Here is a 19,390-nt window from a genome sequence, read left to right as displayed (position 1 = left end):
TATACAAAAAATAGAATACAAGGAAGAGTAGCAACCCAGTGTGCCACTGAGGTATGAAATATATCCCTAATTTAGTATTCTGTGTGGCTGCCATACCTCCAGTGTTGATAAACTGGTAAGAGAAAGGGTTTGAAGCCCAGACCTGGTCCTTGGACATGGAAGCAGCATGTTTGGGCAGAGAGGGAAGGACCGGAGAGACCGAGGGCAGGATCAGAGAGAGGGAGTCAGTCAGGTCAGACACGAGCACTCCGCAGTGAACAGCTCTGCGTAATCGTTTATAAATGTTGGTAAAGGTTCTGAATTTGCCCTTTCTCAGGATCCCGGAGTCTGTCACACACATACACAATCTTCTCAAATCTGCTTTGCAATATGCTCGTGAAAGTTTCTTATCTGTACTTTCAGATGGTAAAACCCTGGAGGGTGGAGGAACTCAGACCCTTTGTGCCCTCTGCAAGCCCCTGCAGGATGCAGTGAGCTGACCCTGTGTCCTCTGTACAGAAACGAGTCAGCTTTCCTTAGACTGAGGGAGTGCACTGACAAGCTTCTCTCTCGCTTCAGTTTGGCAGTGCCTGAGGCTCTGAATGCCATACGGAGGGCAGAAAAGATCCTGTTGGTGCACTGTGGCCCCGAGAGTGCCGAGGTGCGGGAGCTCCAGGAGATGAGGTCCTGCTTACTGGGCTCACCGTTCGTCCCTGCGGGGCCCTGGGTGTAGCGCGTACGTCCTCACCCTCAAGAAGGAGCAGTGATGATGACGTAGGTGTTCTGGTGACTTGGAGCTCTCCTCAGAAAGGACAGGACCGACCCAGCTGACCTAGTGTCTGACAGGACCTACCCAGCTGACCTAGTGTCTGACAGGACCTACCCAGCTGACCTAGTGTCTGACAGGACCTACCCAGCTGACCTAGTGTCTGACAGGACCTACCCAACTGACCTAGTGTCTGGCACAGGAAGCACTTGAAAACAGAGATTGAGACACTCACCTGTCCTGCTGGCTGCTGCTTGCAGGAGTTAACTGCCCTCTGAGGGAACCCCATCCCCAGAGAAGACCAAACCCAGCATCTGTAGAGGCTGCATGCTTTCCAGGTTATCGCGGGTCTGCAGGCGGCTGACGCTAGCCTAGGGTTTCGGCTTGATTTCATCTCACTAAACGATGAGTCTGTTTCCATGGAACATTCCTACGGTTTCTAGTAGTAATGAAGTGCTGTCATCTACTCCAGTGGGAACTTCAGCTCTTAGTCTTGTATCGTAATTGAAAAATAATATACAGCAAGAAATCAGTAACTCCTTACCTCAAGAGACAGACAGTTCCACTTACAATATCCTGCTTCCTTAAATTCTTCATTAAGACTGGTGATAGATAATTTGTAAATGGAAAAAATAAATATGTCTTACTATTGGGCAGTTTCTTCCTGGGATGGCAACTCTGTATTTGTTTCCTGCCAGTGCCCAGCTTTCTTTATTCTTTTTTTTTTTTTTTTTTTTTTTTTTTTTTTTTTTTTTTTTAGTTTTTTGGATTTGTTTTTTGGATTTGTTTTTTTCAAGACAGGGTTTCTCTGTGTAGTCCTGGAACTCACTCTGTAGACCAGGCTGGCCTCGAACTCAGAAATCCGCCTGCCTCTGCCTCCCAGAGTGCTGGGATCACAGGTGTGCACCACCACCGCCCGTCGAGTTCTTATTCTTACTCAGTGGCTTTCATTGAATCTTATTGGCACTCGCTGTCCAAGCACTGACACAAGTCAACCTCGAAGGCGTGACTTCTGACACACAGGCCTCCTTGTTGGCACGCCTGAGAGCGGGCCACTCCGGTTGTTTCACTTGCAGACAGAATCTCACTCTGTAAGCCAGTCTAGCCTCAAACATATCATCCTCCTGCCTCAGCCTTCCAAGTACTAGGTTTATAGGCAAAGGCCACCTTGCCTAGCTTGAAATTGCTTCTTACTGCCTTGTCTCCTCAGGTTCACTCATGAAGTACAAACTATGTGAGTACAAAGAATGGAGTCAGGACTCTGCAGGGACTCCAGGAGGAGCCGTGGGTGTTGCTCACTGAGGCTCGTGGTTGCATCTCCAGATGCCCCTGACTGCTGTAGTTGTGGGCACTGCTGCCTATGGTTTCTAATCGAGACAGGGAAGGATGCTGCCCTTTCTCCAAGGATGGGCAGTGCTAGTCAGAACCACCAGGGACAGATAGCTATGTTTTTTTTTTTTTTTGACTCATCCTTAGTACACTATTGCTTGTGGCTAATTTGGATGAATTAGTAGGAAAGAAGACCCAAGTCCACACGCTCTGTAAGTTCCCTAACGGTGCCCGAGAAGTAGCTGATGATTGCCATGGCGTCACAATCAGGAAGTAAGTAGCCCTGAAGACGCCTGGCAGCAACTTCTCAGAAAGCTGCCTGGTAAAAGACAGCATTCAAACATCTGTGGACCGGAAAATGGGCAGCATTGATTCTCCTGCTGTCTATTAACTCATCCTGACAAGGAGGTGACCTGAAAGGTTTGTTTTGTTTTGGGTAGAGCTTTTTCAGGAGAAAAGTTTGTCCTACAGACAATGCTACAGTTACTCCAGTCCAAACACATGCCATGCGTTTTGTTCCTAAAAGCCCTGACATACTTTGTAAAATAAGTGCTCTTCCTCAAAGGATATGTTTAGTGCTTTACATATCAAGCCTTATTTTATGCATGGAAACTTTTTATAGATGCTTTGTAAGATGGCTCAGTGGTTAAGAGCATGTACCGCTCTTCTGGAAGTCCTGAGTTTGATTCTCAGCAGCTAACACCATCTGTTATTCCAGTTTCTGGGATCTGATGCCCTCTTCTGGCTTATGTGAGCACTGCATGTACGTGGTGCACAGACAAATGCAGGCAAAACACTCATCAGAACCGTAAAATAAAATTTGAAAAAAAATCTCTCATTGTCTCAATTACCTTAACTTGAGAATACCTGTGTTTAATCTAGTGTGAGCTGGCCAAGGTAGGAACCCACCTGTCATCTCAGCACTCAGAAGGCTAAGACTAGATGGTCAAGAGCTACAGTCTGGGCCACAAAAATAAAAGGGCTGAAAGGGTGTCTCAGCAGCTAAGAGCACACACTACTTTTCCATAGGGCCTCATTTCAGTTCCTAATACTCACACTGACTGACTCATAACCACCTGTAACTCCAAGACCATGATATCCAACACCTCTGGCCTGCATAAGCACCTATACTCAACTACACACAAACACATACACACACACACAGAGAGAGGGGGGGGGGACTCTCCAGAGGGAGGGAGACATAATTTTAAGAAAATCTTTCAAAGAAATAAAAAGGGTAAAACAAGGGCTGGAGAGATGGCTTCGGGGTTAAGCGCTCCGACTGCTCTTCCAAAGGGCCTGAGTTCAAGTCCCAGCAACCACATGGTGGCTGGCAACCACATGGTGGCTCACAACTCTGTAATGAGATGTGACACCCTCTACTGGTGTGTCTGAAAACAACTACAGTGTACTTACATATAATAAATAAATCTTTTTTTAAAAAAAAGGATAAAACAAAACTATGCATTTAAACTTGGTAAGGTGGTGCACACTTTTAATCCCAGCTCTCAGAAGGCAGATCTCTATGAGTTCTGGCCTAGCCTAGTCTACGTAAATGAGTTCCAAGGCTGCATAATGAGACCCTTTCCTTAGGTAGGTGGGTGGGTGGGTGGGTGGATAGATGAATAGATAGATAGGATTGATGATGAGATAGATAGATAGATAGATAGATAGATAGATAGATAGATAGATAGATAGATAGGCTATAGAGGTGGCAGTTAAGCATATACTGATCTTACAGGGGATCCAAGTTCCATTCCTAGCCTCAGTGACAAGCAGCTCAAACCAGCAGTAACTCCTGCGACAAGGAGCTCTGCTGCTCTGACTTCTGCAAGCACTACACTCATGCATGTGTCCACATGGACACATACGTACGCGTATAACTAAAAATAAAAAATGAAAGCATGCGGGGCATAGTAGCACATGCCTGTAGTCCTAGCAACAGGAAGTAAATGCTGGAAGAGCAGGAGTTCAATGCCATTCTGAGCTGCAGGAGACCCTGTCTCAAACAAACAAGGGCTGAGGCCAGGTGTGGTGGTGCATACCATCAATCCTACAGTTCGGGAGGCAAACGCAGATGGACATTGGAGTTCGAGGCTGGCTTTGTTACATAGCAAGTGTCCAGCTGGCCAGGTACTGCCTAAGACCCTTTCTCAAAAAATAAATAGGCCCAATTGGTAACATTTAGCTTGCCCCCCAAACACAGGAACCCAGTCTACCCCAGAGACCACATAAAAAGAAGCAAGGTGTGGTGGCGCTTGCTTATGAGCCAGCATTGTCAAAGTGGAGACAGGTGGATCCACGGGGCTCAGCTGCCAGGCAGCTAGTCTACTTGGTGGTATGTGTCAGGCCAGTGAAAGAACTGTCTTGGGAATGGGGGGGACGGGTTAGGAAGAAGTAACATGGTGGCTTAGTGGGAAAAGATACTTGACATACAAGCCTGGCAACCCTCAATTCTCAGGGGGCCACATAAAGAGGGAAGGAGAAAACCAACTCCCACAGAACTGTCTCCTGACCTCCATCTTTATGCTGTGGTACACACACACACAAACACACATATACATGCATATGCAAACTCATCATTTAAATTTTTTATTATATGTGTATGGGTGTTTTGCCTACATGCGCATCTGTCTGCACCACATGTGTGCAGTGCCTGTGGAGGCCAGAAGAGGACATCAGATCCCCTGAGACTGGAGTCACACAGTGTTGTGAGCCACCATGTAGGTGCTGGGAACAAAACCATGGGTTCTCTCTGAAAGAGGCTCTTAATCACTGAGCCATCTCTCCATCCCCTCAGTCATTTATATTTCTGGGGCTGGAGCGATGACTCAGTGGTTAAGAGTATTGACTGCTCTTCCAGAGGTCCTGAGATCAATTCCCAGCACCCACATGGTGGCTCACAACCATCTCTAATGGGATGCAATGCCCTCTTCTGGTGTGTCTGAAGCCAGTTCAATGTACTCACATATATAAAATAAATAAATCTTTAAAAACAACTAACTGATACAAAGGTTAATAGAACAACATAGGAGCGGGGGAGAGAGAGAATACTATATATTTCTTTAACTTTCAAGTTTTTTGTTTTGTTTGTTGGGTTTTTTTTGTTTGTTTTGTTTTGTTTTGTTTTTTGAGACAGGTTTCTCTGTGTAACAGCCCTGGCTGTCCTGGAGCTCACTGTGTAGACCAGGCTGGCCTCAAACTCACAGAAATCTGCCTGCCTCTGCCTCCCAAGTGCTGAGATTCAAGGCGTGTTCCACCCACCCCACCACCACCACTGCCTATTTCTTTAACTTTCAAAGGCAGACATCTCCTGAGAAATGACACCCAGCATTGTCCTCTGGGCCCTATGTGACCCCATGTACAAACACATACCTGCATAAACACACATAAATACATAAGTAAACCTAGTCTGGTTGTTTTGGAAATGTGCTATGGTTTGGATTGTGTTCCCCAAGGCAAAACTTGGGTCCTGGTATAGCTCTATTAGAAGATAGTAGGGCTGTTAGGGTTTAGGCCTGGTGGGAAGTGGCCATGGATAGAGAAGCTTGCCAACCATGGGGAATCTCTGGCGTCATGTTTTCTCTTTGCTCTCATGTCCTAAGACAAGTCACAAGGCTGCTTCCCCACGTGCCCAGAAGCAAGGGGAGCAGTCATGGCTGGGACATCTAACACAGCTGTTGATTTCCCCAGATATTTGTGGTAGTAAGAGACAGATGAGGAACCCCACAGCAAGTGTTAGTAATTGTGTGTGGAGGTGCCCTCCTGGGCGGACGGTCCTCCTCCTCATTCACCAGCACTCCAAGAGCAGGAAATGGTGACTCTGCAGAGCTTAGGCAGGGCTGGTTTCAGTTGCGAGTATGTAAATTCATAAGGATCAGTTTTTCTCCATACTAAACATAGCTTCAAACAGGAGAAGGAAGAAGCAAACTTTAAGGAAAACTTAAGGAAAAGCTCTTTTATTGCAGAGGCTACATTGAAGCTACCGGCTGCCTTCCTGGAATGTATAATCAGCCCTCCCTCTGGGGTTTTCTGTAGAGTACTGAGACATTAAGTGCTACTGGGGTCTAGGATTCTGCCTATGAAGAGGAGGGCCCCTGTGTCCGTGTCCCTCAGGACAAAGATGAAAGGTTGGTTAAGGTGGTAGTCCAGCGGGAAGGTGAGGCGGACAGGCTGGAGGCCAGGGGTGGGGCTGCTCCCTGCCCCCTCCTCATTCCACTCGATCCCAGCCCTGTGTTCCACTTGGGTGAGCTTCACAGGTTTGCCTGTAATCTTGCTGAAATCGGGTGACTCAAACAAGGACTGTAGCTCTGTGGAGATTGAGAGAGAGTCCATTAACGCCACTACACACACACACACAAACTCCCTGTTGGTGTAAGCTGATTTTCAAGAAATAAAGCAAGGAGTGGAGCACCTCACAGTGACTTGTGAGGTACGAGGCACTCCGTGACTGGCTCAGTGACCTGCCCAAGAGCGTACAGCCAAGAAGGCTGAAGCCAGACCTGGCCTGAGAGAATGTTTTGGGCTGTTACAGGATATATGGGGACACATACACACACACATACACACACACCACACACACACCACACACACACACCCCACACCCCAAGGACTGAGTCTAATGGGAGGTGGTTCTTTGTTCCCCTCCCCTGTAATAGCGTCACCCGTTCCCTAAGCCACCCTACAGAGTCGTAGAGCTCAGTTCTGTCAACAAGGTGGAAGGCTCCAAGTGGCCTTGCAGACATACTCATCTCTTGCAGAGACTTGGTAACTTCGCCTTCGAAGCTCAGCTTCAGCTTGGGGACAGTCAGCACAGCTTGGATGGTCTTCAGTTCCCGGTCAATATCGTGAATGAATTCGGAGGTGAGGCTCTCCTCTATCATGGTCAGGTTCTGGGTCACCGTCAGGGGCAGGAAGAAGATGATGCTCGTGCTTCCTGTCAGGGGCAGCTGGGCAATCTGAGCCAACAGAGATGCACACGGATTAGTCTCAGCCAGGAAAAAGCACCAACAGTTGCCTCCCCCTCTCCTGCAGTGGGGCCCCAGCCTTGTGTCCCCCCAGCCCCAGCCTGTGCAGTAGGCTACTGGTCACTGGAAGTCCTTCCATGAGCAGGGAGTTTTCTTCTCAGCCTAAAACCCATACAAGTTCAATGAACAAACATTTGCTTGTGGCTTGTCTACGGTTTCTATTGCTGTCATAAAACATGACTGAAAGCGACTTGCAGAGGAAAGGGTTTATTTCATCTGACAGTTCGCAGGTTGTCCTCTTATCTCTAAGGGGACTCAGGACAGGAGTGAAGCAGAAACCTTGGAGGAGTGCTACTCTCTGGCTTGCTCTCCAAGGCTTAAGCGTTAGCCGGCTTGTTTATACCGCCCAGAACCACTGGCCCAGGAGTAGCACTGCCCTTTGTGGGCTGGGCCCTCCCACGTCCATCACTAATCTAGAAAATGGCTCCTGAGTTTGCCCAGAGGCCAGTCTGATGGGGGCATTTTATCAATTGAGTTTTACCCTTCTAAATGACTCTAACTTGTGTCAAGTTGACCACACTAATCAGGACCTGGTTCTTAGGAGCTGAAATGGTATCTCCTCCAGAGCCTGCCAGCGTTTACCCACCACGTGCTTTGTCCAGAGCCTTGAACCAGAAATGAACAGTAAAATGCATCCTTTGGACAGATATGTTGAACCTAGGGCCTGTGGAGCACAGTGTCTGGGCTGCCCAGAGCACCATGGAATGATAAACACAAATGTCATTTCTCCAGAGTGTTTCAGGAGTGGGGTTTTTAAAGATTTATTTATTTTATGTGAGTACACTGTTGCTCAGGAGAAGGAAGAAGCAACAGACGGTTGTGAGCCACCATGTGGTTGCTGGGATTTGAACTCAGGACCTCTTGAAGAGCAGTCAGTGCTCTTAACCGCTGAGCCAGCTCTCCGGTCCCCAGGAGTGGTTGTTTTTTTTTGTTTTGTTTTGTTTTTGTTTTTTGAGACAAGGTCTTTCTATTATTCTGCCATGAAATATTCTATGTAGACCAGGCTGGCCTCAAACTTACAGAGATCTACCTGCTTCTGCCTCTCAGGGGCTGGTATTAAAGGCACGTGTCACCTCACCCCACTCTTTCAAGCACTTAGATTTCCAAAGAAGCCATAGCCTAGAAAAGGTTGATAAATACTGATTTAAAACAGAAAGAAATCAGGTGCACTTAGAGCTATAGAATGTCAGCGTGTGACATTTGTGACAAGATGTCAAAACTTTGCTCTTAATTCTAAAGGGAGAAGTTGTCAAAAGACTTGATCTGGGACTGTAGCCCACTTGGTAGAGCACTGGCCTAACATACATGAAGCTGTGTGTGATCGCCAGCACTGTGGGGTTTGAATAGGTTTGACCCCAATTGACTCATGTGTTTGAATGCTTATGGGGAATGACACTATTACAAGGTGTGACCTTGTTGAAGGAGGTGTGGCCTTGTTGGAGGAGGTGTGGCCTTGTTGGAGGAGGTGTGGCATTGTTGGAGGAACTGTGTCAATTTTAGGGCTAGGCTTTGAGGTTTCTATGCTTAAGCTCTGCCCAGGGTAGAAAGAGAGCCTCCTCCTGGCTGTCTACAGAGGACATAGTCTCCTGCTGTCTTCAGATCAAGACGTAGAACTCTTGGCTCCTCCAGCACCATGTCCGCCTGCACGATGCCAGGTTTCCCACCATGATGATAATGAACTGAACCGCTGAAACTGTAAGCTAGCTCCAATTCAGTGTTTGCCTTTATAAGAGTTGCCTTGGTCATGGTGTCTCTTCATAACAATAAAAGCCTAACTAAAACACATTCCTACAGTATCAGCATTTGGGAGGTAGAGTTCAGAAGATCAGGCATATGAAGTCATCCTTGGCTAGTACATTTGAGGCCAGCCTGGGCCACATGAGGCTCTCTCAAAACAAAAGAAAGAAATTAATGAATAAATAATCATTTGAGCGTCGAGGCTTTTCCTTTCTTGCTTGCTTCATTTTTGCTGAGGATTAAACCCAGGACCTTGCTCATACTAGGCAAGCACTCTCCACTGGTGTACGCTCCAGTGAGTACCTAGTCTGTCTGTCTGTGTCGGCTTGTTGTTTGTTTGTTATGTGTGTGAGGGGTAGCCTGCATGTCTCTCTGTACCCCACAGATATGCCTGGTATCTGCAGAGGCCAGAAGAGGATGTTGGAACTGGGATTACAAATGGTTGTGAGCTGCCATGTGGGTGCTGGGAATTTGAACCCGGGGCTCTGAAAGAGCAGCCAGAGCTCTTGTTGTTGGTTTTATTGGGGGTTGGGGAGTTATTTGGTTGATTGGTTGGTTGGTTAGTTGTTTGGTTGGTTGGTTAGTTTTCTTGAGACAGGTTTTCTCTATGTAGCCTTGGCTGTCCTGGAATTCGCTCTGTGTACTCAAACTCAGAGCTCTGCCTGCCCCGGCCTCCCAAGTGCTGGGATTCAAGGTGTGTGACACCACTTCTATGCAAGCAGTCAGTTTTCTTAAACACTGAGCCATCATTGCAGCCCTTTTTGTGTGTTTTGAGATGGTCTCAAAGAACAACTCAGACTGGGCTCTTGGTCACCCTCAGCCTCCTGACTGCTGGGATTACAGGTGTGCGTCACTCTCCTCAACTCTGAATGCCAAATCTTGAAAACCCATTCTCATGACCTTGATCCCAGAACAAACCCTGTGAGAATGAGTTCTGACAACTATTTCTCACTCCTCTTCAAGAAAAAAAAAGCCAAGGAGGAGGAAGAAGAGAAGGAGGAGGAGGAAGAAGAAGACCAAAAAGCAAAAAGGAAAACCCCAGAAACGTTATTAACTTGCCCAAAGTCACACAGCAAAATTTAGATAGCCTGCAGATCTCAGTGGCCATCTGTTCCCTACCCCTCTCTGACCTCCCCACCTCCATCCCTACAGACCTTGCAGTTGAGATCAGAGTCCAAGCCATATCGCAAGATGGCCTTGGGGTCTGACATCATGGGGACTCTCACAGTCCTGTCCTCGTCCAAATGAAAATCCTGGAGGGTCGTCTTTCTCGAGTCAAACTTGGTTACCCACTGCCCTGGAGGGAAACAGATAGAGAGCATCCTGAGCTACTGTCACCAGAAAGGCCACAGGACCACACTGTGTCTTCACTGGCCAAAGCAACCTGAACTGTCGGCAGCAAGAACTCAGGGGCTGCTGGGTCCCAGCATGTGTGGTGTGGACCACGGGCTCCATGTAGCACAGGTGTTGGCTGTCGTCCCTTAGCCAACTCAGAAATAAGTGGGTGTTCTCTCTCTGAGTTGGATCACCAAGCTCCTTCTGTTTAAAGTGGCCTTTAATATGCTGGTGTACGCCTGCTCCCCCGTCCCCTGTAGACTTGGAGTAGGAAATCCCAGGGCTTTCCTCTAGGTTAGGATTCACTCTTGCTACTACTCCATAAAAGGGTCACAAAGCAACTTAAAATGGAAATTGGCCAGACCATTCCTGTGCCAAGCTCTTTTCTATATAAAATAGATCTCAGATGTGGCCTGTGCGTGGTCTCCTGACACATCACACTGCCTAGAAGGATGTTAACAGGTAGGTGACAGCAGTTCCTGAGCAGGGGTGGGACTCCAGGAGTACAGGGCTGCTCCAAGAGCAAGACAGCGTGTATCATAGTGTCTGAGAGGGAGCTGTGTGACCCTTACAGCAAAGGCCAAGACACAGGCTCAGGAGAAACCTACACAGGATTCCGACGCTCATGGGCAAAGCCAGGATTAAACCTGGTCTGACTCAAAAGCCAGAGATCTGTGCCCAGCCCCACACAGCCATTTCACTGATCAGCTAATTCAGATGCACTTGGTAGGATACGCCCATATGCTCCAAGCACTGCGGCTTTCAGATCTCCCTCTGGCCTAGAGCCTTCATTCATGTTCACCACTATTACCAGGCGTGCGTGCAGACACACACACACACACACACACACACACACAGTCCTCCCTTGGCCAGAGACAAGTGGAAAAGTCCTCACCCTTGAAGTAAGCCACGCTGAGGAGGAGGATGCTGAGGCCACTGGGCATTTCCCTTGTGGACCGTGCAAGCTTCCCTTTCATCTGGGCCTGCACCCAGTTGTTAATGTCCTGAAGGTCTGTGCGAGGGTTGCCAGTGAGGATTCGGGGCCTGGTCCCATATGACTTCTCCAGAGGGGCAACAAAGCTGGATTTTACTCGAAGTTCTTGAGAGGAAACAAATCAAAGATGAGAGCTGAGTCAGCACCCTCACTCTGAAAGTGTGCCAGACCCCAACTCCCTGAAAGTGTGCCAGACCCCAACTCCATGCCCAGCATCCTCCCTGGCCTGCTGGGCATCTGCGGGCCGCCTAAAGCCTGGCTGGGGAACAGTGGATTCTACCCATTCCTTTCCCCTTCATGTTCCTGCCCTCCCAGGCTCCTGCTGTCTCCCACAGCCCACTTCCTCTATGTTCCTCTGTGGTCTCACAGGCCCTTTCCTGCCCTCCAGTGCCAGGCCTGGCCTGAGCACACACAGCCTATTGTTTAGACAGCACGGAGCATACAGACAACCCAGGCCAGAAAAGCAACTGAGCGCCAGACATAAGGATGCGTGCCCACACTTCAGAAGCAGAGGCAACATTACGAGTTGGGGGGCCAGCTAGCACTCCATAGACTTTGAGAGGTGGGGTGGGCTGGGCTACTGACTCCTCTCAAACACAATCCTGGAAGCACTCTTGAAGTTCTTCTCAGGGGCAGTAACAGAGGCAAGGAGTTCCTTGTAGGTGCTGTGGAGGTCAGGGTTGCTGAGCAGGTCGTAGTAGAGAGCCCGGTGAATGACAGACTCCGTCCGCTGTTCAGCTCCTGCCAGAGAGAACAGGACAAGGGCGGCAGTTTCGTAACTGCCCGTGGAGCCCACGTGGGGCGGGGATGTTAGACACAGTCTTTTCATCCTCTGGGAGCCTGAGGAGGCCGATATTGCAGATGTTTTAACTGGTCAAGAGCTTTGGGAAACGGAAAGAAATAGTGACTGCATTTCTAGGAAGATCTCAGGCAGGCCAAGTTCACCAGACCTACAGAGAGAAGAGCAGGATGAAGTTCTCCCGTCGGCACCTACACTATTCTGAGGAGGAACCAGGTCTGTTCATGGCAGTTGTCCCCTAGAACCTGGTTAAATGACCAAAACACAACAGGAGGCCACTGAAGGAACCAAGGTTGCGTGCCACTTACAAAGTGGTAGAGACTATGTGTGCAGTCCCCACCACCCCTTTCCTGCTCCCCTGGTAGCGGTGGCATGGAGACTCTGGGTAGGGGACATTCAGGTCCACCTGCGGCCTTCTTCAGTTGACACTCACCCAGAGAAAGGGCTGAGAGGGCTGTGGCCACGCTGAGTGGAGACAGCAGAACGTTGCCCGTTGGGCTGGCACTGGATCTCAGGCGGTACAGATCGTAGCCGAAATTGGAAACAGCTGCTGCCAACTTGTTCACAGGGACCTTGAAGAAGGGGTCTTCCTCCTCCACTGGCTCCCCGGTGCTGTCAGGGACTGGGGAACCCTGGGTTAAAGTACAAGGACCAGTAGGGAGGCACCGTGAATGCATCGCCTCCTGGTTGGGGTTGTCCTCTGGTCCCTGGCGCCATCAGTCTGAGGTCAGAATGAGTGTGTGCTCTCTGACTACATAACCTCTGTGGTGGGAGGGGGTGGGGCAACACAAAAGGGCTTGCCAGACTTGAACTGTGACCTGAGAGCCTGAAGCCTGGCCCACTTTGAAAGAAAAACCGTAGGGCTGGGGAGATAGCTTAGTAGGTAAAGTACCAGCGTGCAAGTAGGAGGACCTGGATTCAATCCCCAGAAGCCATGGGAAAAGAGCAGGACATGGAGGTGCATGCTTATATCCCAGCCCTGGGGAGGCAGAAATGGGGAGGTCCTGAGGCTCATGGGCCAGCCTGAACTAATCAGTGTGTTCCATCAGTGAGGGGTCCTGTTTCAGAAACCAAGGCAGACAGAACTGAGGAATGACTCTGGATTGACTTCTAGCCTGCAAAGACACTGTCTGTGTCTGTCTCTCTCCCTTCCTCCATCCCTCCATCCATCCATCCATCCATCCATCCCTCTCCCCCTCCCTCTGCAGGGAACCTCCCCACCACCACCACCACCACCAAAGAAAGGACTCTTCCCTACTCAGCTTGCTGACTGACCCTCATCTGCCTAGCCTCTGCTGTGATGCCCTCCCTGTCTTTCCTGACACGCCATCTCCTCTGCCGGGACCTGAGGGGAATTTGTAGTTTTCTGATTTGTTTTCAGTGTCAGCCTCTTCCTTATGAGCTAGCTGCCACTGCGAGGGACTTTTTGCTTTTTGTTTGGTTCCAGGGCTTTGGATCAAGGCTGGGCTCTCACATACATTAGGCAAGTACTCGGTTGCCCAGCTGCGTCTCCAGCCACTGTTGCTTTTGGTTTGGAGAATTTGTTTTTTGTTTTGTGTTTGGTTTGGTTTGGTTTGGTTTGGTTTGGTTTGGTTTGGTTTGGTTTGGTTTGGTTTGTTGAGACAGGGTCTCACTATGTGACTCTAGCCGTCCTGGAACTCACTATGTAGACCAGGCTGGCCTTAGATTCAGCAATCCACCTGCCTCTGCCTCCTGAGTGCTGGGATTTTTATATTCTGATCCATACCTACCAACCTCAGAGTGCGTGTTCATGGATAGAACTCAGTAATACAGCACGAGTGTAGTGGGGAGGAGGGGGGCTGGGCTTCACCCCCAACAGAGAAGGGCGAGTTAGTAGGTGAGGAATAAGTGAATGGCCAGTGGCAAGACAGTGTCGTCTAAGGTCACTAAGCCCTAATCCAAACTTAGAGCCCACAACCCAGGTCTAATATGCCCAGCTGCCTTGTCCCCATGTGTGACATGACCCCACCCCTACTTCCTCTGTATAGTAGCAGCTTCTCTGGACCCTGAAAGGAGAGGGAGGAGATTCTTGTCTTGATGCTAAAGTAACCAAGACCTAGAAGAGTGAAGGCCAGCGCCCCCTGGACCGAGGGCCGCCCCCCTGTGCTCTATTCTGCTGCCTGCTGAGAAGCTGGGAGAAATGCTAACTCCACCTCCCCACCCTACTGACCTCAGAGCTGCTGGGGACATTCTGACTGCCGCCGTGCCCAAGCAGGGCTCCAGTCCAGAGGAGTAGCACCAGGGCCTGCATCCCGCGACTACAAGAGAAACAAGAGAGCAAGCAACCCCCTCACCCACACACCTCCTGTCACTGCACACTGCACAGGGACAAGAGTCAGGCAGGCTGAGCGCCTCCCCTCCCTCCAGCTCTCAGCCCCGAAGTGGACCCTTAGCTTGAAGTTCGCCATCCCTAACCTGCCCTTGCACTGTCGGGAGACCAACCTTCCACTCAAGCTCCAGGGCAGTGAAGACCCAGCAGCAGGCTCTCCAGGCCTCAAGACAATGCTCTAGAACAAACACACACACACCAAGGCTTTTTTTTTTTTGGTGGTGGTGGGGGGGGACATAGCCAGCTCATCTGGTAGGATTTGGAACCCTGGCTCAGGATGGGAGCAGAACCCAGATCATAGGCCTACAGAACATCTGGTCTAGTCCTGCTAGCCACCAATAGTTCTCTGACCAAAGCCTATGCTAAGGACACATACACTTTTTTTAGGTAGGTTCTTGTATACGCAGCCCAGGCTAGCCTGGAAGTTGCAGCTACCCTCCTCCATTTGCCTCCTGAGTACTACAATGCCAGGTGCGAGCCATCAAACCTGGCTTGACTCCCTTCTATTTCAAGGGCAATTCTTAGTTAAGAGGACATGAACCAGGGCTGTACTGCCTGGAACCAAACCTTGACTCTGGGTCTTCATAGCTATCTAAAGAATAAAGCCCTCCTTGTACAGTAAAGTATAGCACAGCACAACATAGCATAGCCATATAGTATAGTATAGTGTAGTATATGTAGTATAGCATAGTAGTATAGTGTAGTATAGTATAGTATAATATAACAGTATAGTATAGTATAGAATAGTATAGTAGTATGATATAGTATAGCATAATAGTATAGCCTAGCATAATAGTATAGTATAGTAGTATAGTATAGTATAGTATAGAATAGTATAGTAGTATAGTATAGTATAGAATAGTATAGTAGTATAGTATAGCATAGTAGTATAGTATAGCATAGTAGTATAGTATAGCATAGTGGTATAGTATAGTAGTATAGTATTGTAGTATAGTATAGTATAGTAGTATAGTATTGTAGTATAGTATAGTATAGAATAGTATAGTAGTATAGTATAGTATAGCATAGTATAGCATAGTAGTATAGTTTAGCATAGTAGTATAGTATAGCATAGTAGTATAGTATAGTATAGTATAGTATAGTATAGTATAGTATAGTATAGTATAGTAGTATTGTAGTATAGTATAGTATAGAATAGTATAAGCCGGGTGGTGGTGGCGTACACCTTTAATCCCAGTACTCTGGGAGGCAGAGGCAGGTGGATTTCTGAGTTCAAGGCCAGCCTGGTCTACAGAGTGAGTTCCAGGACAGCCAGTAATATACAGAGAAACCCTGTCTCGAAAAAACAAAAAACAAAACAAAACAAAAAGAATAGTATAGTAGTATAGTATAGCATAGTAGTATAGTATAGCATAGTTGTATAGTATAGTATAGCATAGTAGTATAGTGTAGTATAGTATAGTATTGTAGTATAGTATAAAATAACATGGTATAGAATAGTATAGTAGTACAGTATAGTATAGAATAGTATAGTAGTATAGTATAGCTTAATAGTATAGCATAGCATAGTAGTATAGTATAGTAGTGTAGTATAGAATAGACTAGAATAGTATAGTATAGTAGTATAGTATAATATAGTATAGTATAGAATAGAATAGTAATATAGTATAGTAGTATAGTATAGCATAGTATAGTAGTATAGTATGTGTAGTATAGTATAGCATAGTGGTATAGTATAGTAGTATAGCATAGCATGGCATAGCATAGCATACTAGTTCTCTTCTATGTTCTATGAGAACATCTTTTTTTGAGACAATCTTACTATATTTAGGCTGCCCTTGAGCATGTGATCCTTCTGCCTCTGCCTCCGAGTGCTGAGATTACAGGTGTGCACGGTCACAACTGCCTAGACAACACAACAAACCTTGGCAGCACCAGGGGTCAGGAAGCCAGCCCTCAGCTGTCCCTTCAGCTAGCTTCTCCTGTGAAGGGCCATGTCTTCTTCCCCTTCCTAGCATGGAAACAGCTCTTAACCCGAGACCCTCCCTGCCTTCAGGTTAGACAACACCAGTTTTTGGTGGGACTTCCCATTTCCCTCTATCTCCCCAAGCAACGCCTTTTTCTGCTCAGACTCCAGTCTGGCACTTGGACCACAAGACAAAACTGAAGCTTAGGCTGTGTGTCCTCACACATCATTCCTGTGCTCCCCTGGGGTCAGGAGTAGGGAGGGGACAGTGTCCACGAGTCAGAAAAGACCACTGGCTGTGCTAGTGTACCCCACCCATCCTGTAGCACGCACATCATCCTTTCACACACACACACACACACACACACACACACACACGTGCCCTCCCCCACCAGACACATACATCACTAGCTTTGCTGACTTCCCTAGAAAAAAAAATTGATCTGAGAAGTTAGGAGTCTGCCATCGTCAGGTACAGTCTTTAACATTAAGTCAGGCAATCCACGGGACAGCTGTGGTGCATGGAGGGCAACAAGGGAAAGACTCCACCTTCACCCTGCTTTTGGCAGCACCACCAGCAGGAACCAGCCTGGCTCTCTCTAACCCCTCACCTATAGCAGATCTCCTGGTAGGAATTTCAGGGACCTCTGTGTCCTGCCGCCCTGCTGCTCAGGGAGGAAACCCCTTAGAACAACAGAGAAAGCAATGCAGATCCAGGCTTATGGCCCTCCCTTCCCAGCCCCACCTACCACAGGCAGCAGTTCTCCAACACACCCCACACCCCTGCACTCCCCCACCCCCAGCTGAGCCTTGCCTCAAGAGGCCATCTGTAGACATACCCCCAGACACCCTGGGTGGGAAAAGACCAACAAGTGTTGGTCTCCTGTGCTTAGACTGGCCTTGGTGTTATACTCCATGGGTGGAGGTTGACCTTCCCTGTCTCTGGTGTCCCTTGCTGAAGACATTCAGGCCCCCAGCCTGTGTCCTGCCACCCAAGTCACCCCTCTGGTTTTTTGAGATGTCAGCATTCCCTGGGACCCTCTTCCAGGAAGTAAATGAAGTGCACTTGCAGATGGGACCTTCTGGAGTTCCTCTGGGGTCTAAGTCACAGATTATTGTTACCACGTGGTTAGGCTGAGGACTGAATTGAAGGTGGGAAACCGGGGGTGCATGGGGAGAAACAGAGGTCCACTGCTGGCCCAAGAGCTATAAGCAGGGTCAAGTGCTAGGGAATGTCTGAATGTTCCACCCCCCAAGCCACAGGAACAAGGGAAGTGGAGTCCCTAAAGGGCAGAAAGTGAGGGTCTACAGCAGGGGTCACACAGGACATATGCAAGGCCCTGGCTGCAATAACTTCCCTGCGTAGGCAGCCGTTGGCTAGCCAGGGGCACCAGGACAATGATGCCATCCCGGCCAAAGGGCAGTGTCCAAACCAGATTTTTAGGCTACAGGGGGAGGAGGGTATGGGGAGGGGGCCAAGATTCTCCCCTCTGAGCCAAGGTTGTCCTTCCCATGTGCCCCAAATCAAGATGCACAGAAACTGGGATGCTGTGGCCTCACATCCAAGCTGGGAAGACAAGTGGGAGCCAGTACATGTGTTTCAGATTAAACCCAGTGGAGAGACAAACACGTCGCTCCTCCTCCCCCGGCCCCAGCCAGGCTGCCTTCAAGCCACATGGCAGTGACCATGTGGACAGTGCAGGGGAGGACACCTCTCTCTCCACTGGCTCAGGACTGTTTCCAGGGGTTCAGTCTGGCTGGCCCGTGGATTCACCACTCATTCCAGGAGACAGTTTGTCTTTTGGTTTTTGGGGTTTTTTTTTGGGGGGGGGAGCAACCTCCAGGGAGAGCAAACTCCAGAGAGTGCTGTTTTTTGTTTTTTTCCTCAAATCTTGAAATATGAATCAGCCTGAGACACCCCATAATTGTACCTCCCAACACCCCAGAAAGGCCAGCCCTGGAGAACAGAACTCTCTAGCCCCCACCCATCCCCCTCAGCTTAGGGGCTGAACTGATGGACAGCTAAGGTCCAGACAGTGGCTGGCTCTTGGAAGTCCGCTCCTTTCTTTGACTCAGAGCACTCCCTGCTACCACTAGCTCGCCTCAGAATAAAAGGGCCGCAGGAAGGCAGCCAGACCCCACAGACCCGAGAGGCCATGACCTTGCTTGTCTCCCAGTTCACTTGGTAAGAGAGACCGGGAGGAAGCCAGCCGGACAACCTAGAGTGCATCCCATGCGCGCAGGACTCGGGCAGCCCGAGCTGTAGAACCAGCACCCATGGTTCTAAAGCAGCAATCTGAATGGAGCCAGGCTGCGCTGCAGGAACATCGCCTTCCTTGCTCACTGCTGGTGGAAACAACTCCAGGGAGAGCCCAGCCTGAGCACTATAGCCCCTTCGGGTACTGCTGAGTCCAGTCCCAGAGCTTAGCTCCCTGCTTCCCACCCTCCAACCCCACATTGTCTCCCAGCTCCATTCACAACCCCTGTCCAGCCTCTCCTATTGTCGCAGTGGTATATAGTGAATGGCCAATAGAGTCCTGGCCCTCTGACCCCCCAATTCTCTCTTCCCCCTGTTCATCGTGGTTCCTAAACTGCAGGGGCTAGCTACCATAACCCTACCTTCACTTCCTTGCACCCCTCTTGTCTGCTCTCTGGGGTGCCCCTGCCACTCCCATTCCTCTAGCCAGGGAGCCTCTCTCATATCTGTCTTCCCCAGGCTAGACCAGGAGCTGCCTTACCTGTGGTCTGCGGCAGCTCCTCTCACAGCCTGCACTCTGAGGGGCTCCAGGAAGCAGGGAAGCCAGTAGCTGCCTCTCAACCCAGCGTCCAGCAGGCTTCAAATTACAGCTACTCCTTTCTTAAAGTGACCTGACTCCATTTGGAATCTGTGATTGCATCATTGTCTGGTGTTAACTTTAACCCACTGCTGCCTTTTCCGCTGTGTGGCCCCAAGACCACATGTTCACGTCACCCTCCTCTCCCACCACAGCTCCCTTGGGCCTTTATCTATCTTCACTGGGACCCTCCACACGATGGCTAACTTCAGAGGCACTTGGGCCAGCCTGGGGTAGGTCATGAGTCTGAACTTGAACATCTGAAGGGATTGACTGAGAAGCAAGCTGCATAGACAGAGAGTGAGCTGGGGTG

At 49.1% G+C, this 19,390-nt stretch overlaps 2 protein-coding genes across 5 annotated transcripts in view; one reads left to right on the top strand and one right to left on the bottom strand.

The window, feature by feature from the left end:
• Smyd4 (SET and MYND domain containing 4) overlaps positions 1-2,879 on the top strand; it is a 41,088-nt gene extending 38,209 nt beyond the window's left edge. For 3 of the 4 annotated variants that reach the window (XM_052196272.1, XM_052196273.1, XM_052196275.1), the window contains one exon: positions 559-1,505. In XM_052196272.1, the coding sequence (XP_052052232.1) occupies positions 559-712 (154 nt within the window). In that variant the 3' untranslated portion in view covers positions 713-1,505. Of the gene's footprint in view, positions 1-558; positions 1,506-1,955 lie in introns of those variants that run through there. The other variant, XM_052196274.1, reaches the window with a different exon arrangement.
• A 3,132-nt stretch (positions 2,880-6,011) lies between these two features.
• On the bottom strand, positions 6,012-19,055 carry Serpinf1 (serpin family F member 1). The gene is made up of 8 exons (XM_052195144.1): positions 18,982-19,055; positions 14,158-14,245; positions 12,400-12,598; positions 11,753-11,908; positions 11,069-11,272; positions 9,993-10,135; positions 6,822-7,032; positions 6,012-6,384 (listed from the first exon to the last, which is right to left on the bottom strand). The coding sequence occupies exons 2-8, from the start codon at positions 14,236-14,238 to the stop codon at positions 6,125-6,127; spliced, it is 1,254 nt and encodes a 417-aa protein (XP_052051104.1). The 5' UTR covers positions 14,239-14,245; positions 18,982-19,055; the 3' UTR covers positions 6,012-6,124.
• Positions 19,056-19,390: the final 335 nt, after the last annotated feature.

Source organism: Apodemus sylvaticus, chromosome 10 (genome assembly GCF_947179515.1).
Source record: "Apodemus sylvaticus chromosome 10, mApoSyl1.1, whole genome shotgun sequence".
Classification (NCBI taxonomy): Eukaryota; Metazoa; Chordata; class Mammalia; order Rodentia; family Muridae; genus Apodemus; species Apodemus sylvaticus.
Note: the sequence above shows the minus strand (reverse complement) of the source record. Positions and strands in the feature narration are given on the sequence as shown.